The following is a 26,442-nucleotide window of genomic DNA, read 5'->3' as shown; positions in this document are numbered from 1 at the left end:
AAAAAAAAAAATCGAAGTCCAGGTACATTTCTGGTGCTAAATATTCCTCGACCCTCCAGTGAGGCACGGAACTACAAAAACAACACTTATATTGATACAGTAGTCAAGCTGTGAGTGACAAGACTATATTTAGAGCTGTGGCTGGTGTTTGGAGATATCCTAGAGCCTCAGAAAGATCAGATTAACAGTGCAAGGTAGAAAGAGGGGGATCAAATGGAAAAGGAGGAGGAGGAGGGTGGCGGTGAGTAGGAATGAGATAGCACGAGACGGCCCCAAAGGGAAGTCTGTGTGACAGTGAAATCTCTGAGACTTCCTTCACTCAGCCTCCAATCTGTATGAGAAAATGGCTCCCACGTCTGTCCGTTTGTATCCATGTTCCTCTTCTCTATGTCGTTGTCTTCATTTCTGTTTTCTTTTTTTCTGGTGGAGCGTCTCTTCCTCCTCCTCCTCCTTCCTCTCCTCCTCCGGACTCTTTCTGTGGACAGCTATAGCTCAAGTCTCTGTGCCAAGAAGGACTCTTGTTTCACTGGAGTCTCTGTTTCACGCCCTTTCCCTTCATCATGGCACCGGCTCTCTCTTTCACCCGAGGAGCTGTGTACATAGTAGTGCTGTAAAGCTTTGCTTGCTTGTTTACCTTTTTTTTTTTTTTCTTTTTTAACTGTAGGCTGAGTTTAGATATCAGTGATTCATTGGAGAACTGACTGACCACTGCAAACTGATTTTATCTTCTTTTTTTAACTGGTTTGCTTTGTGTTTATACATTTGCCTGTTTGTTACATTATGCTTTTATTTTTTAAACTATAGCATTTTGGAAATGTTTCGCCAACACTAGATGTGCTTTTATTTTATTTTATTTCATTTTGAATTTTTTTGTTTGTTTGTTTGATTAAGGAAAAATTGTGAGTTGTCAATTATCAGGATTTATGTTGGTTGTACCTCCCACACTTTGCTGTTACGGGGATGCAAACGTGATTATGTTCAAATTTTCAAAAAGACAACAATGCCTATTGATAATTTTGCCACTTCATGCAGTAAATCATGACTTAGTCTGTGATATATTAGGGATAGCTATAAAAAAAAAGAAAATGCAAAGCAGGGAGGGCTCAAGCCCACCAATAGTCAGTGCGCTGGCCCCTGATCTTACTAAGAAAAGACAAGGGGTCAATCCTTGACTACTGCTGTATGTTTATGTCTTACACACTGGCTATTCTAAAATAGGACTGCTACTTGCAGGCCAGCTTCATGCCCAAAGACAGCTTGTCCTGTTATACCAGGCTCTGTTTGGGCAGGCCTGGTCTGAAACAGGCTACAAGCCTCATATCCATGCAAGAAGAACTGTCCTCAGGGTTTTAGATGGTCAGCAGCAAAGAAACAAAGCTCCTGAGTATCAGCACTCAGAGCTGAGGGGGAGGGAGGTTTCGATTCTTGTGATGTTTTCACTCTATGTGGAGTACATAAAAAAAAAGAATAACATGATGTGACTTTGTAGACTTTGCACTCGTCAACTACCTATCTGTGCATGCTTATCACCATTTCTACATATATGACCTTTCTCAGACCTACTTTTGAATACTAACTATTTATGTAAAAGGTCATGTGGCAACAATCATACTTTCAGTGTATATCAGATGACACACTTAATGTCTGTGCGAGCTGGTTCTTGAGAAACAAAGGGAAATGGTCCAAAGCAGTACGATTCCCCAAAAGGAACAAAATGCCATCATCACTGGACCTAATAATAACTTCCTCTGTTAGTTTAAAGAGTTGAGGGTAAAAAAAAGTACAAAAAAAAGGAGAATCGTCCGACTGATATTGTCTGTGTTTAAAATCAAATAGACTGTGGTGAGATTTTGCACACAACTTCTATGTTAAGTTTGTCGTCCCTGGGTAGCCCATTTGAAAACCCTTACTCCCTGGGGTTGACATGTCCTTGCCTGTACTCTCCTGATTTGTCTTGCCTTCAGACTGCTCCAGTGGGGCAGCTGACAGGGGTAATATTGGTTTTCACAGCTATGACTGTGCAGTGACGCAGCATGCTTATGTATAGAACTTGATTCCCCTGATTAGAAAAAGACAAAAAAAAAACCAACAGTTAACTCTCTTGTTTCTGTAACCAATTCAGGACAAAAAAAGTTAAATAAAGGTGTCATATTTGTAGTTAACTTTTAATTGGATGTTGTGTTTTTTTCCTGATGACACATGGTAACAATAACAGCCAGGTATTATGGAAGAATAAAAAACTGCATGTGCTTTTCCCATTTTTGTCAAACCTTCGCAACGTTTCTCTCCATACAGATGAACCATTGAGTCATTGAATGTTTTTGCCTCTCATTCTGTAACCTAAAGCAGTTGGTTAGCCTAGCTTAGCTTACATGCGCAAAAAGGATGAAACCATTAGCCTGTACAAAAACGTATTCATGTGAAGTAATTTAATGAGATGCAACATGTTCAATTGTAAGCTTTAAGCATGTTTTTTGTTACCTTTGAACATGGACAGGCTAGCATAAAGAATTAGCATAGTCTTTATGCTAATTAAGCTAATAGGCATACAGATTAACTTTGGGCTACATGTTCTGGGTATTTGTCTGTCTGACATAGGCTTCTTTAACACATTCATTGCATTCATAAGATCTTTTTGTTTTTACATTTTAAATGTGTAAACAAAGTTTTAACTAAAACATCAGCCTGGAATCACAACCCAGAACCAGTTGTTATTTGTCTATGCTCTGACAGCTTGATGCCGACACTACCTTCTGCTGCTGTGTGATCGGGTTTCAGTCGGGTACAGTTCTGCCAGACTTCATGGAGCTGGCTCCTCTATCAGATGTCCCCAGAATTAAATGGGCCGTTTTATCTCCTCACCCAGTGGCAGCTGTCTTCCAGGCATCCACATACCTGCAAAGGGAGATACATGACCCTCCCCATGACTCACTCTGAGGTGGTATGCTTCACTTGGTCAAGAAGCAGTTCATCATGAAACAGAAGATCAACCATCAGTACCCTCTCAGGTACGCTGGGTTTGTGGCGAGATGGAAAAATGCCAGCAGTGCACTTTATTCTTTCACTTTAATTGACACCCACAGTCAAGAGAAAACAGCTATAACCCGGACAGTCTTACAGGAAGAAGAACTGTAGAGTCACTTGAGCAGCAGTCTTTTAATTTTTGCAAATCAAATTTCATGATTTCTGAGGCTGATTCAAGATAAATATTTGAATGCCAACAGCTAGAAAAACAAACAGCTGAAGGTGGCAGACTCAATGGGGATGATGCAAAATGTGCGCCTATTCGACACATTAGGCAGAAGACCAAAACAGCAGTAGGAAAATACTCCTATTAAGTAAGAATAAACAAAAGTTAAATACACCTCATACATCTATTTTTATGGCGTTATTTTCATGTTGTGCGTGTAATGAGTAGCCAAGCCATCCCATGTTTCTGTGGCAGAAATGTTAAGTGACTTACTGATTAACAGGGTTTTATTTTTTAATCTCCTCAGCTGTGTTATTATATAACTATACATATATATGCACATATTCTCATATGTATTGTTATACAGGGCAAACTTACTTTAACCCTTTAATGTAATAAAAATCTAAGCATAATATTAGAGATTCTTGTTTTTTTGTCAGATAGTTGCCAAATACAAACCAGTGATCTAAGTGATGTTTTTCCAATTCTCTTTTATTCTCAGCTGTCTGACATGTCATTTCCTTTCCTGATAAACAGGATATAAAGCGGTGTGCCGTGTGCCGAGCCACCTTTGACTCTGGCCTCAATTTCTGGCTTGAATGGAAATGCTATGACCTCTTTTGTGGAGTGATGTCTATTCCTAAGGAAAGAGGAAAAGACAGATCAAGGAAATATGGTTATCTTCCACTGAGCTGTCATCCAGAGGTGCGGAGAGAGAAATTATGACGCCCGTTACAAGAGGTTTCACTCCTGACAGTATAATATGTGAACCGTGCTATATGGTGTTCATTGGCTGGGTGAGACTCGTGAAGGGAAGTGATCCATCAAAAAGGCAATGAAAGCAATAAACTAATTAGACACGGATCTCAGACCATAAATCCTGGCCTGGCCATATCAAATTGGTTACAGGCATCTTTTTTATTCTTTTCTCTTTTTTTCTTTAAACAGGGCTTGTTTGACTGATCACTTTAGGTCAATTTGACATCAGCCTAACAGAGTTTAATAGTGTTTAAACAGCAGAAAAAAAGCTTTTACACAAGGCTAATGATTCCAGTTACCAAGTCCCACCAGGGTAGCTCAGGTTGTGAGTTCCTAGTAGCGATGGAGACCCTGCGATTAGTTTGTTGGACACAGACAGGAAATTAGTCAGACATGTAGAGGCTACTTCTTCCTTGACGTGCAGGCTGGCTGTGAGCCACTCACCAGGCTGTGGGCTCATATGGGTGGTGGGTGTGTGGACCGTGGTGCTCTGGGGAGTGGGGGAAACCACCTGGATGGACACATTGTTTCCAGGCTGGGGGCTTTCTGGAAGATCTGTCATAGCCGAACCCACTGGAGACAAACGAGATGTTCGGATATGTTTTCCAGGCAAAGTATTTAAAAAAGATCCTTACAATCTTTTAGGAATTTGACAGATTAGCTCATTTAAATAACAGGTTAAAAAATCTTGAATGTGTTAGCCTTTAAAGAATTTAGCAGAATTATCTGTTCCTTGCATAAAGGTTTTAATGATATCAAGCAAGTTCTTTTCAAGTGCAGTTTTTTAAGCAGAATAACTTGAAAAATTATGAACAGAACACGACTGAGACAAGTGCTGACACTTTCTCACTTTCACAGCTACAACGCTACTCTGGTTGCCTCTGCTGCTGCTGTTGTTGTTATCAGTCAGTAAAGAGTGACAGCTTTGACACTGTTAAAGTAAGCATATCTATGAAAAACAAAAGCCGGTATCACTTTATAACAAATAATGCTATGAAGCATTATTAACGTATTAGTAGGGTATGTGTAGTTGCTTAATTGATTATTTATATAGCATTACTACTCTTCAGTATGCCATTTATAAATATAGATATATCATTATGACTAAAATTATGATAATTACTAGCAGTGATAGCTGTACACAGTGTAAGAGTAACAGATGGATAAACACATCTGTATTTATAAATGTCAAACTAAGGAGGACTAATGATATATAAATGATGAATTAAGCACTCGCTAATACCTTACTAATGCCTAATAGTATGACATTATTATCAAGTGCTACCCAAGAGTGACACTGTGATTTGGTGCTGTATAAATAAAATGGAATTGAATTGAACTGCTTCATTTACAAGCTAATTATTGAAAAAGTGTGATGGAATTGCGGTTTTGGAAAAAAAAAAGTTTTGTTTTTTTTAAGATTTCAAAGTGCATCCATACATATAGAGAATCCAAATATGCAGTGATGGAGCCCTTCAGTATTTTTTGTTTTATCATCTGAGAATCATTTCCCTGATTCAGATCCCATGACTTATCTTTTAATAAGATGTAGTTTGGCGTGGCGGGTGAAGAAAATCTAACAAAACAAAACCAAACCAAACAAAACAAAACAAAACAAGGGAGAAGGCCAAAACAATTAACAGATTTCTGTTGCTACTTCATTTCATGTTGATCTATTCAAAACAATGTCACCAACCACGTGATGTCACAAGCTGTTTTAACAGGGCTTAAACTGACGGTAAACAAGCACCAGTCAAGGACAGTCGAGGTGATTCATGAACTGCTGAGAGCTGCACCTGTCTAGTGCGATGTGACCTTTTGACATATCAGTGTGTGCATGTTCTTTGCTCTTTGCCTCATTGTTTTTCTCTCCATCTCTGACTAATTCTGATTTCAGACTATGAAGCGGCAGAGGAGGTATTGTACGCCGGCTTTCTCGGGTCAAATGAGATGAGCACAGCTGTTGTGGGACTTAAAGAATGAGCGTACAGTTGGGAGGGGAGCTTCCCTAAATAATTTCTCGCTCTCTTTTTAACTCTGCAAGTGCACCAAACATGGGTCATTTATGTGTCACAGTGCAGGAAGGCGACTTCTATAACATCCAAAAAACAAAAACAGAAGAAGCCGGCAAACAAACTGCAACTTCTGTCACTTTCTGTCTTTCTTGTTCTCTCCTATTTTCATCCATTGTAGACTCAGTTGAAGAGGTTGGAAAATGGTTTCCATGCAGGCCGACAGTCTGGACAGACGCTCATGCACTCTCTTACGCATGCACACCCATCCCCAGGCCCCCAGCTAGAATGTCAGGTCAGCAGTAGCAGCAGCGGCGGCGGTTAGCAGTGGCAGTGTGGCATGGCTGTCACACGCCCGTGGAAGAATGTTCGTCGGCCGCAGAGAGCGCCTTTGTTGTGTGGAATGCGTCTGTGGAAACAACCTGTGCTCATGATGCCACTGTTCTTTGTTTCTGAGCGACAAAAACTGAAACACTACCATGACTAGCGTTATTAGAGGGTGCGTGTGTTTATCATGACACACCGCCACACCCCCGTCAGATAGGCTGAAGCACGCCTCAGTGTGTGAATGCTCCTGTATCTGGGTTAAATGCGAAGAGCAGAATAGATTAAATATAGATGCAATTGCTTCTTGAGGGTTTCTTTTTTAAAAACTATTTTCGTATATTATTATCATTATTATCATATATTATTATTTTACAAAGCTTACATCTGGCGGTTATTTTTATCCTCCCATCTATAAAAAGTTCACCACAAAGTGCAGTAAATTATCAGGCAATTACACAGATTAGAGCACCAAACAGAGTAAAATGTAGAGATTGTAATTATTTATGGATTCATTCAAGAAGACAATTCCCAGTATTGCTCCAAACAGTGTGATGTTGACACACATCCATCCCTATTTATTTGTGGGTAGAAGATGAGTGTTGCCTCGTTGAATATATCAGTTCCCTAAGGGGGAGACAATACGACAACATTACTGTTGAGCTGTCTGTTGTAAGCACGGTGTAATCGGATTTCTTTCCTTCTGTGTCATTAGTCCTATTGTGCATGTAGGAGTTGCACCTTCTGTATCCTTATTATCGAAATGTTTGAAATCATTTACGTGGACCCGCTGGAAAAGTAGACAGCTGCAACAATGCAAAGTAGAGAGAAGCTTCTTTTAGTCATCTTTTGTTCTTTGCCATGTGTTTTGATTTTTCTGTCCACTTGCTAACTTGTTGTGATGCACCATGATGGTACAGCGTTCCAGCAGGCGCGTGGAAAAATAAATACAATGTCCCTAAAAAAAGACCAAGAATCTACCCCCGCTAGCTGCACAAAGACAGACAACTATTCGCACACATTCAATCTGGAAGCACCAATTAACCTAACTGCACTAAGTGTGTATGTCTTTGAGTGTGGGAATAAGCTAGAGTACCCAGAGATAACCCACAAAGACACAGGCAGAACATGCAACTCTGCATGCAACACCCCAACCAGATTGCAGATTCAAACCAAGAACCTTTTTGCTGTGAGGCTAGAATTCTGATCATTGTGCCACCATTGCTGCTCTGCTGTTTGATGCATATTCAAAAAAATGTGACTTGATTTGCATTTTTAGTAACTTCTGGAATCAGCAGGGGCAGGGTGCACCTAAAGGTGTTTTTAGCTATGCTCACATGCTGAAGAAGATGAAGCGAGGACAGCTAAAGCTACACATGGATGATGGTGCATTTAGTGGTCTGCCCCCAGTTGTTTGTAAGAAAGGTCTGGGTCTGCACTGCAGGCAGGCCGTGTTTCTTCTACTACAGTGCTGGCACAGTGCTGTTATAGAGGCAGTATGTGGTTTGGCATTGTTTTGCTGAAATATGCAATGGGAGAATGTGTTGCTCTAAAACCTGTATATACCGTTTAGTATTGATGGTGCCTTTCCAAATGTGCCAGCTGCCAATTCCATACACACTGATGGGACCCCCATGCCATCAGAGATGCAGGTTTTTGAACTTAGTACTGGTCTTAAGCCGGGTGGTCCCTCTCATCTTTAGTTCACGGGATGCGCCATGTTCCAAAATAAATGTCCAATTTCAGTTTGTCTGACCACAGAGCAGTTTTCCATTTTTTCTCAGTCCATTTTAAATGAGCTTTGGTCCAAAGATGACAGCAGCATTGTTGGGTCATGTTCATATGTGGCTTCCTTTTTTTGATGATGGAGCTTTAATGTTTCTTTCATGTCCATCAAAGAATCATGCCTGTTTTTAATGCCTGGGTGACCTGAAGATCACAGGCATCCAATGCTGGTTTTCAGCCTTGTCCCTTGTACACGGAGATTTCTCTTGATTGAAGTCTTTACAATTTTACATTTAGGAACATTATTCTAAAATTGGTCCACAATTTGTAGAAACAGTTTTTGGTAAACCTCTGCCCAACTTTACTTCTGAGAACCTCTGCCTCTCTAATATGTTCTTTTTAGACCCACTCCTGTTACTGACCTGCTGCCAATTAACCTAATTAGTTGCAAAATGTTCCTCCAGCTGTTTTTGTTTAGCACAGCTTCCTTTTCCAGTCTTTTTCCCCCAACATCGCCAATTTTTTAAGATGTGTTGCTGTCATGAAATTCAAAATGAGCTAAGATTTACTTAAAATGGTACATGTTATACCTCATAGGAATGTTAGTAGGTTACTCTGCAACCATCCTGACATTTCAGTCTATGTCCTGTCAAAAAAAATACAGCATTAAAATTTGAAATAAACACTCGACCATATCATCTATTTAAAATGACTTTTTGATAAAGGAGTTGTTGTTTGAGTCCACTGTATACTCAGTTTGTTTTGGTATCAAATTGGGTATCTGTATTGGTATTGTGGCATCCTCATTGGTGACTATATCAGTGAATTCAGCTCAGTATGCTAATTTGTACAAAGCACAAAGATGATAAGAATTTCATTATACTAGCCAAAGGTATCAAGGGTATGGTGATGTTAGAAGAAAAAAGTTGGAGGTTCTCCAAAGTTCTTTGGCTTCTTATGAAGCCCCCACAGAAAATCCTGTTTGTGTGCTTTTTTTTTTCTCTATTCTTTATTACAAATAAATTTCTTTAGCTGAACTTTGCAACAGTCGTGTTTTTTTCCCTGCAAGCCTACTTGGATTTAAGAAAGTGCATGTACAGTGTACCACTCTGTTCTTATGCAAGCTTCCAAAGACAACTTGTAGTCATCATCCTTTAACTCTAATGCTTGTCAGTCACAGTGGACATGGGTCTGCATTCTCAGCTGCTCTTCCCTGTCCTTCATATGTGCACAGTGCACACACAGACACACACACTCGCCACAGGCAAAGACGTACACATCACTTTACCCTCGTCTCAGACTTCATCCCCTTCCCCTCTACACTCTGTTACTCCGCTCTTTCCACACATGAATCCCCCCCCCCATCATCTGCCGTCGCTGTCACACAAGCGTAGCCTGAGCCCTCAAGACATTTTCTTTCTCTTTTTCATTTGCAATCTTCTCTCTCAATTACTTACTTTCTCCCCATGTCTGCTTCTCTTTCTCCGTCACTGCCCTCATTCTCTCTGTGTGTCACCGCTCCCAGAATCCTCGTCTTTCAGCTTTAAAAATCAAAGCCCTGTTGGCGTGAATATCTCTGCAGCCGTTTATATGTGTGAAACTCTATTTGTGCACAGGCTGACACACCGCACTGTATGCGTATTTATTTTTGTAAATCTGAATATTGTATGGACTGATTTCTATGCAGTCTAGTACCTTTGTATGAATATCAGCAGCTTTTGTCAGGCACTGAAGAGAATTTGATAGTAGTAGATATAATGCTACTAGCAAGCCTGAGGGCTGGCATTCAGTGATATCATGTGAGTGTGTGTGTAAGTGTATGTGGGCTTACCTCGCCTCTCTTGTTTCGCCCAGAACTGCTTGACAGTTTTGCCAATGTCATGGGTCTCTCTCAGTTTTTTCTGCCACTGGCGCATCTCCTGAACATCTGGCTGTGCCCTGATCTATAACAATCACAGGACACGTGCAAAGGGCGCACATGCATAAATTCACATGAGCAAACATCATCAATAACTTAATTGAGCCACAAGCTAATCAGTGTTAGTAAGCTGTTAAGACTGTTTAAAGAAGGTTATTTAGAAAGTCTGTTACAGTATATGCTTTAGTTACTAACATTAAGAACATTTCCAGGGAGGGTGAAGTAAATAAATGTTCTTTTTAAATGATTATTTCATTTATTATTGGAAAAAAATATCCAAACCTACCTGAATTTTTGTGAAAAAGTCACTCCTTAAACTAGTTGTGCCACACTTGGCAGCAAGAACTACAGTCACACTTTTGCGATAACTGGCAAAGAGTCTTTTTCACTGTGGAGGAATTTTGGCCCACTTTTCTTTACGGAATTGTTTTAATTCAGCCAAATTGGAGGGTTTTTATGAACGGCCTGTTTAAAGTCATGCCAAAGCATCTCAATCAGATTCAACTCTGGACGTTGACTAGGCCACTCCGGACATTCTACTTCAGGATTTTCTGGTACAGAGCAGAATTCATGGCTCCATCAATTGTGCCAAAACCTGCTTATGTAAGCCATTTGGTCAGATCCCCATGCAAATATGTGGTCCAGTAATACTGATTGCACTGTGGTTGAAACACATACTGCAACTTACACAACTTGTCTACACCATGCTGCAAAAATAAATGAAAACAATAAGCCAAGCAAGTGATAAAATCCTATTTCCTATTTTAAATTTAATTAATTAATTAATTTTAATGCATTTTAAAATGTTAGGCCTTACTATGAGATTAATGAAGAGCTTCTAAGGATTCACAGGAACCCTGATTCAGCCTAATCCAGGCTGTATGAATTATGCTTCTGTTCTTGGATGAAACTACTGCAGCTGTTGTGTTTGGTTTTGTGTGTGTGTGTGTGTGTGTGTGTGTGTGTGTGTGTGGGCTGCAGGACTTCCTGAAAGATTACCGAGCAAGTTTGATGTTGCAAATGTGAATAAAATATCTGTAAAGGGCTTCACCTCCTGTTCATATTTATCCCTCCTCCTTCTATTCTTCTCCCACTAACTAGTCCTCCTACTCCTCCTTTTTCTTTCCTCTATGCTCTTTGTACTCAACTATCTCTGACAGGCTTCTTTCTTCCCTGGGTGGTAGATCTCTCCTCAGATACTGTCTTTCATACTAACACATTACTCTCCCTTGATTCCCCAACACATCAGTATTTCTTCCCTCTCCATCCACCTCTCTTCACTCTGAATTCTCTCCCACCTCTCTTCTCACCAGTCTCCTTTCACTCTGCTCCATTCAACCCCAACTTTCTCCTAAGTGCCTGGTTATGTGGCAACAAAAGTGTTGCTATTGTACAAAAGTGGGTCTGTTATATAAGCCTGGTGATAGGTTTAGGAATGGGTAAAACTAGAGCGCTCCAATAGTTCATTCACGGGGTGTCACAGTGCTGCAGCAGCCTCTCTGCTGATGGGAGCAAACCATAGAAATGGAAATGAGGGGTGAGGGTCAGAGGGAGGAGGGGTGGTTAAGTCTGTTGTGTTTGCTCACCATCGCTTGTGTGCTTTATTTGTGTCTGTGTGCCATTTCTTCTCTGTCACTCTTCACTGATGTCCTCCATAAATCTTGTATTCTCCCTTTCTGCTTCTGATGCTGTCAGCTTCTCCGAAATGATGGAAATGGAGCAAAAATCAAAGTCAGTTCTTGGAAAGCTGACTTTATGAATACACTAGCTTTCTGCAGGATGCTGACAGCTTGTGTATGACAGCAGGAGACAAAGGGCTGAGTTGTGTGTGTGTGTGTGTGCGCCTGAGTTTTCTGAAGCCTGTCTGTGTGCATCAGCACAGCTGATTTGCAGGGCTAAGTTATTTTGACCCTGGGCACGAAGCCTGGTTAAGAATTTTGATGTTTTACTTGTACTGCGTGTTAGAATATATGCATCTCAACTTCATCGTTTTTCACAGTTATTTATACTCATTTGAATTCTTAGTGAAACTTCCCTAACGCATTATCTTCTTGATATAATCATACGTGCTGATGCACTGCTCACGTGGCAGAGCCTGGTTTTGTGTGCATGTGACTCAGTCCTCTCATGCTGTATGTTTGCATGAAGGCTGGGATTAGAGTGATTAGAAAAATTACCGAGACACTGCAAGGGCCACTGTTATCACACACCACATTATCCACAATTGCATACAACATTATGGTGTGCACGCACACGTTGCAGTCTCGTAACTCAGCCTTTCAAGCTGCATTCCTTTCCAGTGTAAAGCTGACTGTGAGACTGAGCTCCTCACCCGGGGAAGTGGCTGCACGACCAAGTGCATAAAGACACAGCCACAGTCTGCTTTATTTTCCCTTCACACTCCACCCATCCATCATCTTTGTGTTCACCACAGCTTCCTTCAAGGCTTAACCAGCCCAGTGACCTGTGGCCTGTATTCATGCCCCTGTAGACTGAGTCACAATAAGCAGTTGCACTGCCACCCTACTGTCCTAAAGGTAAAAAATACTTACATTTAAATAAGAACTAAGACAAATGTAGGCACAGATAAATGCACAAGTGAAAATATGAGACATCAGCCCATTTACAGGAGGGTAAGCAAGGACCAAGCCTGAGACATATCTTCTGCATGAGTGTCACTGCACGTGGTACATCAAATTGACTTAACAGCGAACCACATTTAAAACCATTCATCTATTGCTGCCCTTGGACCATTGAACTGGAATCATAGACCTACTTCTACTGTTGACTATGCAGTACTCTGGGGAGGGGCAAATGTGTGTGTGTGTGTGTGTGTGTGTGTGTGTGCACATATATGTGTGTGTTTCTTTCAACCAGCTCTATTCGTTTATGTCAAGAGGAATACAACTCAGCACTTGCAGTGCCCCATTTCTTAATATCTGAAGCTGCAGTACAAGAATAATAATAATAATAATAATAATGGATTGGATTTATATAGCGCTTTTCAAGGCACCCAAAGCGCTTTACAATGCCACTATTCATTCACTCTCACATTCACACACTGGTGGAGGCAGCTACAGTTGTAGCCACAGCTGCCCTGGGGCAGACTGACAGAAGCGAGGCTGCCATATCGCGCCATCGGCCCCTCTGGCCAACACCAGTAGGCAAGTAGGGTAAAGTGTCTTGCCCAAGGACACAACGACCAGGACAGAGAGCCCAGGGATCGAACCGGCGACCTTCCGGTTACAGATGTGATTCCCAACCCCCTGAGCCACGGTCGCCCCTGGAGAAGGAAGGAAAGGTCTATTAAAAGGCCTATGAGAAAGAAAGCCGATGAAACCCAAGATTTTTGCTATTCTGTTGAATTAATTCTACTTATGTGGTGCCAATTTACAACAACAGTCACCTCAAAGCACTTTGTATAAAAATGTCAAGACCCAAGAGAGAAATAGAGAGAAAACACTTTTGAAAAGTAGCACTCCATTTTCACAAGCAGAGACCTCAGGCAGAACCAGGCTCAGGAAGTGGCAGCCATCGACCACGACCAGCTGCCGGCTGGGGATAGAGGTGACAGATAGGAGAGGGAAAGTAGAGTAGGAAAAACGACACATTCTGGAAGCAGACAAAAATTAATGCACGAGGAATGTAAAAAAGAAAGTATCAGTGAGAAAAAAGATGTATGAGCCTTTTAAAAAAGTTTTTAAGATGACATCATCAATTGTTAATAAAACACACTGCATGTGTTCACACTCTGCATACGGAGTTAGCATCGGCTAAAACATTGTTGAAACATGCACAAGAAAGAACGTTTTTCACTGTTTGGTTGCAAAGTTGTATAAAGCCTACTATATGTCATATACGTGGTACAGTGTATACACTGCATAATGACACCAACGCTGTCTTGGACTGGACAAAGCTAGAAGTATTCTGGCTGGTTGCAGCTAGCTAACTAACTGCCTTACATCACCCTTCACTAGAAAACATCAAGTTTACTTACATTACATTTTAGCCATTCTAAGTGTCACAAAACCAGATTTATCCAGGAGGTGCTCATTGGGTAACAGGATAGGGCTGGCAATTAGTTAGCCAATGAATGCCGAATTTCACGGTCAGCTCTGGCCAACGCTTATCACATCTGGTTTCAAAACAACAAAATCATTACAGTGAAAACACTTCGAAGTTTCAAAATAGGACAGGTGATGTCACGGTGGCTACATCCTTGTTTTATACTGTGTGTGGTTGTATCAGACTTTTCATCTACCAAACTCTCCAGTGGAAATCAACTGATGGTATTTGTTTCAAGTTTTCACTACAGAAAAAGGACCCTCCCCCCAAAAAACTGACTTAGGTTTGATTTTTTTTTTTTTCCAGTCAGATAAAAGGTGCGCTGCAGCTGAGATAAGGCCAGCCACATAAATAAATCTGCAACTGGAGCCAGTGGAAATGGCAGTGATGATGATAAAGGGCAAAGCTACCAGACCACAACCCACTAATATTGACAGTCTAATTGCAATGGGAATTTATTACACTACAGCCACACTACTCTAGCTCAGCTGAATAATCCTGAGAAGTCTTAGTGATCAGAGGAGACTGTGTATGTGTCCATGCTTGCACATCAGTGTGCATTAGAGTAGCAGGCATGGATGAATGGATTATAGTTAGGTTAAGGTACACGGTGTAAAGACGATTATATAATATGTTTAGACCTAGGAGCTCTTAACAGTTATACGTGAGTGAAACAAAAGACAAACGCACTGTCTGGGTCATGAGTTTGCATCTGTGTCTATGTGTGTTTGTGTGTGCGTCTGTGTGCACTCCAGCACTGCTCTGCTTCAGCCCTCAGCGTTTTGATGAAAGAGATTAATAATGGAGGGATAAAATTCCACTCTACAAAAATACTCTCATGCCCCTTCCTAGTCTTCAGTCTGTCTGTCTTTCTTACCAGAACACTCACGCACACACGCACACACACACACACCCTCTGCAGTCAGCGCTGCGTCAAGCTGGTTATATAACAGCCGAGGGTGTAAGTGTGAGGGGGGGAATGGGGTGCGTGTGGAGGCAGATGGGGGTGAAGTGAACAGAGTGCACTGATCTTATGCTGACTATATATTACAGGAAAATCCCACAATCCTATTATGCTCTAATAAACTATCCTCAAGCACATAAAATCAGACAGAGAGGCAGATTTGAGTGAAACATTCCTTGGAATTCTTTACTTAGAAATTAGATTTGTGAGCTACGACATCTTGATTGCACGCTGGTGTAAGAATAATTCTGTAATAGTTATGTTTAATGATCCCAGTAGAAGTTTAACAAGGCACTGGTGCTTTACAGTTCACTCGGTTTGTGCTGACGTGCTGGTCCCTCCTCTGCTGCCCACTCCGCTGTTAACTGCTGTTTTTCTCAAGTCAAGGTGAGAGCAGTCGAAACACACTACAGTGCCTGTCAGGACCAAACAAAAATTCTGCTCCGCTCCATGTAGCCTAAATAAGTCATGATCCTAGAGGCTTCTTCCAAGAGGCCAACGCTCAGCTGCAGACCCTGATTGTGCTGCATCTCTCTCCCTTTTCCCACCCCCTAGAAGAACTGCATCTTCCTACTCTGACACCACTTTGCAACATCAGCTCGCCTCTTTCCTCCCGTTTGCCATCCATGCGAAAGTGTTCCAAACATAGACCAACCATCATCCTTCCTCATAATCCTCCCATTCCCTCACTCTGTCTCTACCCACTCTCTCTCTCTCTTTCCCTGAATCCCTTGGGGTGTTCAGCTGCAGTCCTATCAGTGGCCCTGCTGAACCTCTTATTTCAGGGTAAACATACAGCAAGGAGTAACAGACAGCTGGCTCACTGCTGCCACCATATGTGGGCAGAGATCAATTATATTTTGTTGTTCATGGAGAAAATAAAAAAGGCAAATAAGAGGGAGTGCTGCCCTCTGCTGGTGCCCCAGCAGTTCACGACACACATTCGATCCATCTTTTTTATGCCCACATCCACACTTTTATCTTCAGGCCCACATGTGCAAGCACATTTTCAAATCATTCAAATGTAATGCAATTGTGCACGTCGGTGCAGCTGGCCTCTTTTCCTCTCAGTGGTTTGTGCAGCCACACTAAGGCTGAATCCTCCCACAAGCACATCGGATAAGAAACGCACAAAAGAAGAGGTTCTGTCAAGACAAACAAAACATGACCCTTGCTTATCCTTAGCTGGTGTTTATCTGTGTGTGTGTGTGTGTGTGTGTGTGTGTGTGTGTGTGTGTGTGTGTGTGTGTGTGTGTGTGTGAGGGAGAGAGAAAGAGCGACAGAGAGAGATGCTGCTGTTTGCCTCTGGAAGTGTCTGTGCATATCTATTTATATCACAGCACAGAGTGCTTCAGACCACAACACCCACACAGAGGGAATTAAAGCCTAGCATCACTGATGACATAATCAAGCTGCTGAATGAAACTGCAGCCCCTGTGGAAGAGGGGGCTCTTTAAGGGGATGGGATTATACAACAAGACTGACAACAACAAGACTGTTGGCCGATGCACGCTTAGTGGGAGCCTATTGTAGCCTAACAGACACGCACACACACAGGGTCGCTGTGCTCTTGTGGGATGATTGCCGGACTCCTACACACTTTCTTCTTCAAAGTGTTATCTTATGTCCACACTGTGAATTCTTTGATGAGTTTGTGAAGTTGGTCAAGCAGGCAAAGCTAAAGTTGTGTGTCAGTGAAATGTAAAATGCATCCAAGACTATGCAATGCAACCTCTTCATTCCATAAAACGTCCCTCGTTTCTTTAAGTTTAGGTTTCCTGTTTATTTTTTCACACTTTTTGGTGCTTTTCAGACCTGTCATTCTGCAAACCCCAGCCCTTTTGTAAATGGTGGGACAGAAAGCCTGTAAACAGCACTCAGCTTCCAGTCATGTCCAACATACCTTGTATCCTCTCCAGAAAGCCTGGATGAGCAGAGCAGCCTCGCACTCAGTGAGCCGCAGAAACAGAGGAGTGGGCGGCCTGGGACTGGAGGATGGAAGGAAATGGAAAAGAAAGAGTGATGAGACAAGAAAGGAGAGCGTACATGGAGTTTTTGTGTGTGTGTGTGTGTGTGTGTGTGTCATAGCTTATAGTTGCTTTGTGCTATAAACCAGAGATGTCAAACACATTTTACATCGTGGGCCCATTACATCCCACTTTGATTTTAAAGTGGGCCAAACCAGTGAAACGTGGTGTTGTAAGATTGGCCATGGGGGAGCTCTTTATCATGCTGCAAAACGTTGGAAGATAGAATTAAAAGTCCTAAATTTATGCTCACCTTCACATTTTCTAGAATTGCCCATTGGGCCAGATTGAAGTCTTTGGAGGGCTGATTCTGGCCCTCGGGCCTTATGTTGGACACCTCTGCTACAGACACTGGATTAAAAACTGTACACTGTATGTTTTTGTACAATAACTTCAGTACATGTTATGAAAATTTCACGTTATTTTACAAATACTAAAGCTAAGAATATTCCCTTGAAATGTTTATTCTATTTTAGTCAGTTTTTCAACTTCTAGGATTTTTATTTTATTCTCGTTTACTAAAATGTTTTTTCACACCCAGTTTTAGTTTTGTCTTTGTTAGCTATAATAACCATGGTGTGCAAACTGAAGAGATACTCACTGCATCCCAAGCCAGTCCTTGACAAAGGGGATTTCATGAAAGCTCACTGGTTCCTGTCCACTCCTGCGAGGGTTATGGCTGAGGAAGGATGAAAAACGTGAAACATGCAGTGTTTCACATACACAGCACTTTCAATGTGACATCAGAGAGAATCTATGTGGTGAGGTGAGGGTAGTACTACAGAGTGCAGAGTGAGGTGTGTGTGTAGGAGGACTCTTACTTGTAGAGCCACTCAGTCAGAAAGTCACATGGGTTAAACGCTGTTATTTTCCTCTGAAATAAAAAAAGAGACTGCCCTACATTCAGCATCTCCCTTGACTATAAAGCACAACTATTTCAGCAGCAAAATGTACAAGAGTTAAAACAACAAAGCTCCCATTTTGGTGTCTGTCAGCACTGAATTGTTTTTTAGATCCCTCTACTGGTTAATTATTCCTGTACAGCATTTAAATTTATCAGACTACCGCCCAATGTCAGGTTCATGGCACAGATGCACTAAACTAATTACTGTTAAATATTAAAATATTATTGTTGTTATCCGTGAACTTTCAAATTTACCATTTTCCTAAAGAAAAGCAGAAAAAAAAAACAATAAAATTAATTATTAGCTTTTGATTAAGATGTCAAATTATGGTTATTTACTTCCTGAACAGAAAAAAAATATTTTAGTGGTTGATTTTTATCCTTGATTAATTTCTGATTTCTCAGAGAAGTCCAATTTTAGGATTACAATTGATTTTTAATAAAGACACTTAGACCTTAAAGCAGCCATTTTTCTGGGCTTCTCTTAGCAAAGCCTCCAGTCCAGGTACCAACACTGGAAACACTTTCTTCTCCAAGAAACGCGTGACAGGATCTGACACAAGCACAACATTTTAAAGACAGAGAATTATAATGATGGCAAATATGTATTAATACTTACAGTTTCACATTACAGGGAGAGCAGGTATGTATCTTACTTTCAGGGACTTGGGGAAAAGGTGTAGTTTCAGCAGTTGGGGGGCGATTCTGCCGTGAAGGATGAGGTCCTTCTAATGCAGAGTATCCAGGGAGAGCACAGCAAACATCGGGATCAAAGTCTCTGAGAAGATCATCCATAAGTACCTAACCAAAGCAATCATTCAACTTTAATGAACAATTTAGACTTCAAAAATAGTTTAAAAAATAATTTATTTTATAGTTTTCTGTTATAAACCATAAAAATGGAGGAGCTATTTTGCACTTCAAGTAATATTTAGAAACCCCCATCAGTTAGGTTCACATTTTGTCTCAGGGCAGCTGTAATTTACACATCACATGTATGTGTTAGTGTTTTGCGCATGACGGAGAATGCATTTGAAGACCCAGCTGGCCCAGTTATCTCAAACGAGGCTGACACAGGATCCAGATTAAATCCCACAGATTTGTATTTGCACACATCACGTCGTCTGTGTGTACTTACGCTGTGCCGGGAGAGCTGGGTGCTCACAGAGCTGGCCTCTGTCCACGCAGGGCTGGGACCGCTGTGCTGTTCGGCCTCAAACTCTACAAAGACACAGTGAACACGTGAACCTTTGTTTTTCTGTTTCACCACAGGGACAAACAGATCAGGCCGTACCTTCACACATTTTCTGCAAAAATTATTTCTTAGTACAGATGATCTCTGCCATTATCTATGTTAACTCAAGCGGTTGCCATGGAGTCACCGGTAGGTGTGCTCACGTGACTTCCGGTGTAAACAAGTCCGACACAGCGCTTCAGTAATCGATGAAAATATACTGAAATGATGCAATGCATAGAAAATAAACCGAGTCGGGGAGAGGGGTTGGCCCTAAAATGCTACTGCTGCTTTTGTGGTTCTCATATCTTTGTTTTAAACTTTCAGCTGTTGCAAAATTAGGAAAATGACTTTAGTTTCCATGTAACCACTGGAGGGCAGCAGATAACTACCCACATGTATCGATCATATAACTCTTAGATTAATGATAGGAGTTAAGGAGAAATAATCCTATAAAGGCGTATTTACCTAACAATACTGCGAGACTCAGAAAGAAATAGCTCAGCAAAGACACACTGAATAATGGCAGTCACTAAAGAGTATGCCGTGTTTTTTAGTTTGTTTCCTAACAATAATAAAGGAGTCAACGTGTGTAAAAAAAAGAAGAAGACTGTTTTTGAATAATAAAGTACAAAGTACTATGCAAGTTTTGAGAGACCACTCATTTCTATAAATCTTGCTTCCAAGGAGACAGGCTTTCTTGTACAGGTTATCAGAAAGTCGTTCAAAGCTTTTCTTTAGACACTGGCTGCTTTTTCACTAAACACAGACCTATGATTCATTCACAACCCTAACTCCAGGGATGAACCAGAGCTGTGCCTACAGTCGATTCTAAAAAATGCCAAAGATAACACAGCTTAGCATTTTTGCACCAGCAAGGTGACTCCCAAAGAGCAACTGGCCAAAACTTTCTATCTGTAAAATACAGCAGAGGCTCTGCCCCAGTCTGGGGTCAGTTTCAGCCAATGATGTTGAAGATCTTGTCAAAACTGATGGAATTATGAATGCAGAAAAGTACAATCAGATTTTGATCTACAATGCAATACCATCTGGAAAAAACTTGGCAGCAGCTTCATTTTTCAGCATGACAATGATCCAGAACACACTGCCAATGCAGTACAAGCGTACTTGGATGGACAAAAAAAAAACAAATAAACAAAAAAAAACCCAAAGACACACAGACACACAATGAAACACTATCAGTCATGGATTGGCCTCCCCAGAGCCCAGAGGTCAACATTATTGAAGCAGTGTGGGATCATGTCGATAGATAACAGAACAAAAGGCAGCCAACATCCAAAGAAAAGCTTTGAATGTCCTTAAAGAAGCCTGGAGAACTATTCCTGAAGACTGATTAAACAAAATTACAAGTAACCTTTGCTCAGAGAGATCAGGTGGTCATACCAAATATTGACGTTCAAGCTCATTAGAACTGTACAAACTCTGTTTTTGCCTCATACTCTATTTTTGCATTTCATCCATTTCTAATTTTCCTCTTAAAATATGAAGAGATGAGCAGTAAAGACTTTTGTACGTGATTATATATGCCTCAAAAGTATTAAGGTAAAACACATGCATATTACTTTAACTCGGAATTACTCAGGCCTGTTGATCCTCAGATTTTTGCTTGTAGATGCTCCTGCTAAATGATGATGTAAAAGATCAAACAAACAACAACATATTCACTTAACCGTTTCCGCTGTGAATATAAACGAGGAAAAGTTAGAGCTCATCATAGTAATTTTTAGCCATGATGTATTTATTTCTTCAAAATTAAAGTCTTTATTGGAATATATTCCAAAGCAGTTAAGTCATCTCATGACTGAACAAAAATAGCCATTTATCTTTAAAAAAACAAAACAAACAAACAAACAAAAGAACTAAGATGGTTCCAAAATGCACTGAACAGCTTTTAACAAAATATACATTGCAGGAAGTCTTACCTTGCAGCCACTAATTGACTTGTTAATAAATAAGATTGTGAACAAAAGTCTTTTTTTTTTCCTTTTTACACATAACAATTTAGACTTTCCCGTATTTTGAACCAAAATTGATGAGAGAACCCTTAATTTTAAAGAAATTGTGAAGACCCGTGCCACAAACATTTGTCTAACAAGTTCTTGCAGAGCACCCTCTAAAATGAACACCCCCAAAAATCAAATCAAAGAAGTAAAACACCACGAGTAACAGAAGAAATAATAGTAGTACAATAATAATGACAGGATGTTGTTTTTTTTTATAAAGCAACACTGATAAAAGGAGATATTATAAAGGATCAGCGCATCAGCTATCAACAATAAAATATACAGATTACATTCCTTCAGGGTTTTCAGAATAGTGGGAGCTCATGTGAGGAGGACGATTAACTGAGCTAGAGGGAGACAGTGAACCTCTTCTTCATAGAAGCAGAACAGAAAAAGCGAAATTATTGACAGGAGTAGTTCAACATTGGTAATTTCATGGTGTAAAAACTACGAGTCTCTACATAATGAGACGTATAGTGAGTATCCTCCTAATACTTTAGTCACATAGAGCTCAGGTCAGTGGTTTTATAATGTTGCTGTGTAGTTAAAGGAAACTTGCATCAAAGCCGCCACTTCAGAAAACATTCAGCGCTTATCCATAGGCAGCATGTTCAGTTCCAAAATAAAAGTCTTAGTTATGGCTATATAGAAGCATGAAGCCAAGATTAGAATGTAGTGGCTATAATGCGTCGAGTGCAGACCTGCAGACTGCCCAAAACAGTTCTGTAGGAGTCACTGTGGAGACATGACAACAAATTGAAGTGACATGCCTGGATATCATCTCAGGCAAAGGTGCAGTGGTCTTCATCCTGAAAATAGTACTCTGATGTGAAACATTAAAAAATAAAAGTTAAACAGAGATAAGAAGAAAAATCAGACAGATACGGTGTGTGAAGAATTGGTGGAGATGAGTCTGTAACCCCGCCCCCTCCTTATGTCAAGCATCCACCTTCTTGTCGAAGGTGTTGAGGAGGGACTGGTGGGTTTGTTGGCTCCCGCGAGCCTTGTTGCCCTCAGGGGTGGGGGCTGATTCAGTGCAAGAGGCCTTGAAAAGGGTAGCAGTGGGACTTAGCTTCTTCTGTGGTTCAAATTCTCCCAATCTTTAACAGTCTTCATCCAAACTTTCCTGTGATTCTTTCAAAATTACGCAAAAAACTACGTTCATGACTCGGTCTGAGCACAATGCTTTAAACAATCCACATCTTCTTTGCTTTTCATACAAAAACATCCACAAACTTCCTGCAGAGTCCCTTCAGTTTTACGGGTTTAAGTCAGTGAGAGCTATGTACAGATGGGGTGGTGCATCATATATAAGTGAGTATGGTTGTGGTGGTGGTTGGTTCAGTGAGGTCTAGGTTCTCCGTGGACTCTGAAGCGGTACAGGCAGGTGTATTCGGGGTGACCCCAGTTGGACAACACCCTCACTTCGATTATCTGGAACGTCTTGTCATTCTCCTCCTGAGGGGAAAAAAAGTGGAAGATTTCAGGAACTGCTGACAAACATTGAGGTGATTATTATTACTATTTTTACATTTCTAATCATGTTAAGAAGTGCCTCTAAAGTTACCATAACTGGGAAGATCTGCAGTGACTCCCCATCGTCCTGGTATGTGTAGTGTCCCAGCAGCTTTCCCTCTTCTTGGTACTCATCATCTAGACCCTGAACACAAACAAGCAGCCTGTGATCACCTGGGATGTTTGCTTTTGAGTAGAAGGTGTCTCATTACATGGTTTTCGTTGGTGTGTTTCTTACAAAGACGGTGAAGTTGCGTGGGGCGCTGGTGATGTTTCCAGTTGGGGAGAGGGTCTTGGGGATGTGCTCCACAGCAAAGGATGTGGGCAGGATCCTCAGGGACAGCCGGATCACCAGATAGCCCTGAGAGCCTTTAAACGCCCAGCAGTTTCCAGGATACACATCAGGCTAGTGGAGGAGTGAGAGAGACTGGCTTTTAGATCAGCAGATTCTATCTATTTACTGGTTATATTTGGTGCAACGCAACTTTATTCAGCTCATGGCGAGGCTCACCTGAATGACAACACGTGGAGACTGGGAGAAGTACCAGAGTGGCAGGCCAAACAGACTCATGAGGGCCGTCTTGGTTTCATAGGTCTCAGAGCAGCGGGTACTGAGGATGCTGCCACCTTAACACACACACACACACACAATCAGAAATTATACTAAACCGGAAGTTTTCGTTCTCAAGTCCACAAAAAAAAATCATTAATATTAAAATACACCATACACAGTGCTGTGAAAAACCTAAACCTTTCCAAACCTTGCTGTCAGTTCCTAACAGTTTTTCAGACAGCGTGGAGCTTATTGCAATAAAAATTGTACTTTTAAAAAAAATGTCTTGCTACTTTGCTTTAAGGCAAACTTGTGGTGGCGGTAACAATTATTTCAGACATGTCTGAGCTCATTTATGGAACTGATCACAACTTAATATACTGGCATGTTGCAATCCTGGGTAAAAAAAAAAAAAAGGAGATGCCAGCCATGCACATTAAGGAGGCAATGTGTGGTGAGACAACAGGATGAATTTATTGCAGCAATCACCAGCAAACTGTGATGCTCTCTGCAAACTAGTTGCCCGGGGGAACTCTCCAACCACTGATGTTACGTGAACTTTAAATCTTTGCACAGTGTGAGAGCACTATAGTTAAAGTTGAGGACTGCGACTCAGTCTTGGCGATACCGCTTTTAACAGTTAGAACATCAACACAACACCAGGACTGCTTTTACTGATCGCCATTACTTCTATGCAACTAGAGCATTACAATTAAATAATGTGCATTTTTCTTCTATGAAAGTGTTACAATGTTTCAGTGCACACACACGCTGAAGTCACCGGCCCATATAGGTCAACACTCTGCTTAGTGGCACATTTCACAATGGAGATTTTGGCATTAATACCCTGGTGTCCTTGAGCTTGCTAATGCCTGCACTCGTATTGCATAAGAGACGTGTAGCAATTGAATATAATGTGATTTATGCAGCATTCAGATTTTACAGTGTACTTTACTTTGCAACCTAAAGTTTTTATAAGAGTAGTCATGTACCAAACATCAGTTTGTTGATACATTACTGCACAGACGTGAGTTATGTAATAACCAGCCTGATGAGCCACACTGGCTTAGCTACTGACTTGTGTAAAGGATGGAAAGATTTCCTCCTTCTTACCTCCAGACTCCAGGGCATAGTCCACCTGGCCTGTCCGATCCTGGGAGTAGAGCTTCAGAGCATTCTGCACAATCAGCTTCACTTGCTAATAAGAAGCAGAGATAAAAATGACATGTGGGCCTAAAAAAAACAAAACAAAAAAAAACATTGCAAAGTAACAGTCTTCAAGACTGAGCTCAACTAGGATTATGTAAATGCAACTGATGATGCTGATGGTAAATGTGCACACATTACCTCTTCTGTCAGTCCCTCGGCAGCAGAAGCGTGCCGGACAGTTCCGGTTACTGTCTGAACAATGCTCTTGGCTTTGGACTCAGCCTCAACCACCGTCTGGGTCCTGCTGACCTCCAGCTGCTGGGATATGTTTCTCAGGATGCTAAGCTCCAGTGAGGCCAGAGAAGCCTGCAGGTCAGGCGTGCTCACGTAGCGCTGGGACAGCCAGTGGATCAGAGACTCGGGCACCTCGCCCTGCTCCTCTCCGGAAGCACCAACACCAAAGAACAGAGCCTGCAACTCCTTACGCAGCTGAGAGGATACCTGGGCTGATATCTGGGAGCGGGACGGGGACAATTTTAAAAACTCATACAAGAGGATTCACAGAACAAGCAGGCTAAGCTTTTATTGTCTTACAAAGCCAAACAAAAGTCAATATTTGACTTACAGTGTCTTGCAGCGTGTCCAGCTGCTCACACCTGCCCTTGCATCCTGCAACGCCCTGCAGGTCCTGTCTGATTTTACTCAGCTCTACCTCAAGTCTCTGTACTTCTGTTAGCAGAGCGTCATGGTCCTCCTGCTTCACGCCCACACTGATCGGGAGACAGAAACTCAAAATGTAAACAGCACAAACAACAAAATAAAGGGAAAAAAAGTGGACTGTAAGGTTTATTTATTCGTCTTTTTTTCTTGTACCTCACAGGAGCCGTGTCTGCAGCTGAAGTGACAGCTTCTTTCTCTCTTTTCTTCTTCTCATGTTCATACTGCTGCTGCTTCTGCTGCACCTCCTGTCGCACACATATAAAACAGTTATGGAAGCAGTGAAGAAAATATAAAAACAGGAGGATTCGGTTAGCATATTTAAAAAACTGCAAGTGACAAGATACATACTGGATACTATTTTTTCAAGGAGGACATGTGATTTTGTCCTGTTGGCTTTCACAGTGAGAAAGTGCAAGTTTAAACATTTCACATTGCACCACTGTTCCCTTTATACAGACTTAACACCAGGGCTGCATTCTTACCAGCTCGGCTGTCTAACCCATTTTTCCAACACTATACAAATATTATAGTATTTTAACTGTTTGGCACTTAGTGTTTAATGCTCTTTTATAAGTTCTCAGTGGCAAAGCAGCAAACCTGCAGTACATACCTCAGTCTTGGCAGACAGAGCTTTGAGCAGTAACTCTAAATCAGCCAGTCGTGCTGCCTGACTCTCTTGCTGTTGTTTTTGCAGCTCTGCACCCTGCAAAAAAATAAAATGAAAAATTGTAACTCTTGTAACTTTGTTCTTGAGCTTTCAGCACTAACTTGCGTTTTTGGCACTGTGTCATCCACCTACCTGTGCTCTCTGTGTGTTCTCCTGCTCCAGCTCTCCTCGCAGCACACCGATTCTCTGGTCCAGCAAGGAGGCCACCCACAGTCCTAGGCTGTCCCTGTCAGTCTGCGTATGGAGCTGCTCCCTCAGGGTGCTGTAGAGACCCAAAATGTTATCATGGCGCTGCTCCTGCTTCTGGTTACCCTGCTGGACTCGCTCCCAAAGCAGGGCTAGCTGGCGCTCGACGCGTTCAAGACGCTCCATGTCCACACTGGAGACTGCCACAGGGGGAAGGACTGGCTGAGGAGGGAAATAAATCAATGAACATCATGTAAAAAAAATAAAATCAATCAGTGATTATAATCATGTTGTAGTGACATATACACACATATATATATATATATATATATATATATATATTAGGGGTGCAACGATACACAAAATTCACGGTTCGGTTCGGTTCGATACTTTGGTGTCACGGTTCGATATTTTTTCGATACAAAAAAATGTTCATGCATTTTTAATTTGTCATTTATTAAAATTATAAATATATATTTTAACTCAAAAGTACAGTTTTTAAATTT

The 26,442-nt window shown here is 41.3% G+C and overlaps 2 protein-coding genes across 10 annotated transcripts in view; both read right to left on the bottom strand.

Moving 5' to 3' along the window:
* Window positions 1-1,185: 1,185 nt before the first annotated feature.
* iqck (IQ motif containing K) lies at window positions 1,186-20,191 on the bottom strand. 4 transcript variants are annotated; one of them, XM_040050684.1, is made up of 11 exons: window positions 19,183-20,191; window positions 19,027-19,109; window positions 18,545-18,689; window positions 18,344-18,441; window positions 17,806-17,858; window positions 17,586-17,663; window positions 16,861-16,945; window positions 9,842-9,953; window positions 4,394-4,522; window positions 4,226-4,300; window positions 1,186-3,830 (listed from the first exon to the last, which is right to left on the bottom strand). In XM_040050684.1, exons 1-10 carry the CDS (start codon window positions 19,190-19,192, stop codon window positions 4,245-4,247), a joined length of 849 nt encoding a protein of 282 aa, XP_039906618.1. In that variant the 5' UTR covers window positions 19,193-20,191; the 3' UTR covers window positions 1,186-3,830; window positions 4,226-4,244. The 4 variants fall into 4 exon arrangements, 3 of the variants coding, with proteins under 3 accessions (XP_039906618.1, XP_039906609.1, XP_039906624.1); XM_040050675.1 differs by having other exon boundaries at window positions 1,434-4,300; XR_005698684.1 differs by lacking the exons at window positions 1,186-3,830; window positions 4,226-4,300 and adding an exon at window positions 9,468-9,551 and having other exon boundaries at window positions 4,419-4,522.
* A 693-nt stretch (window positions 20,192-20,884) lies between these two features.
* Window positions 20,885-26,442, bottom strand: part of sun1 (Sad1 and UNC84 domain containing 1) — a 28,497-nt gene continuing 22,939 nt past the window's right edge. For all 6 annotated transcript variants that reach the window (XM_040050601.1, XM_040050581.1, XM_040050610.1 and 3 more), the window contains 10 exons: window positions 25,883-26,158; window positions 25,694-25,786; window positions 25,237-25,328; window positions 24,989-25,133; window positions 24,562-24,876; window positions 24,328-24,412; window positions 23,173-23,288; window positions 22,900-23,067; window positions 22,714-22,806; window positions 20,885-22,604 (listed from right to left, as the gene is read on the bottom strand). In XM_040050601.1, the coding sequence (XP_039906535.1) occupies window positions 22,488-22,604; window positions 22,714-22,806; window positions 22,900-23,067; window positions 23,173-23,288; window positions 24,328-24,412; window positions 24,562-24,876; window positions 24,989-25,133; window positions 25,237-25,328; window positions 25,694-25,786; window positions 25,883-26,158 (1,500 nt within the window). In that variant the 3' untranslated portion in view covers window positions 20,885-22,487. The remainder of the gene's footprint in view (window positions 22,605-22,713; window positions 22,807-22,899; window positions 23,068-23,172; window positions 23,289-24,327; window positions 24,413-24,561; window positions 24,877-24,988; window positions 25,134-25,236; window positions 25,329-25,693; window positions 25,787-25,882; window positions 26,159-26,442) is intronic.

Source organism: Simochromis diagramma, unplaced genomic scaffold, assembly GCF_900408965.1.
Source record: "Simochromis diagramma unplaced genomic scaffold, fSimDia1.1 OVJJ01000321.1, whole genome shotgun sequence".
Lineage (NCBI taxonomy): Eukaryota > Metazoa > Chordata > Actinopteri > Cichliformes > Cichlidae > Simochromis > Simochromis diagramma.
The sequence above is the reverse complement of the archived record's forward strand: the minus strand, read 5'-3'. Positions and strand labels throughout refer to the sequence as shown.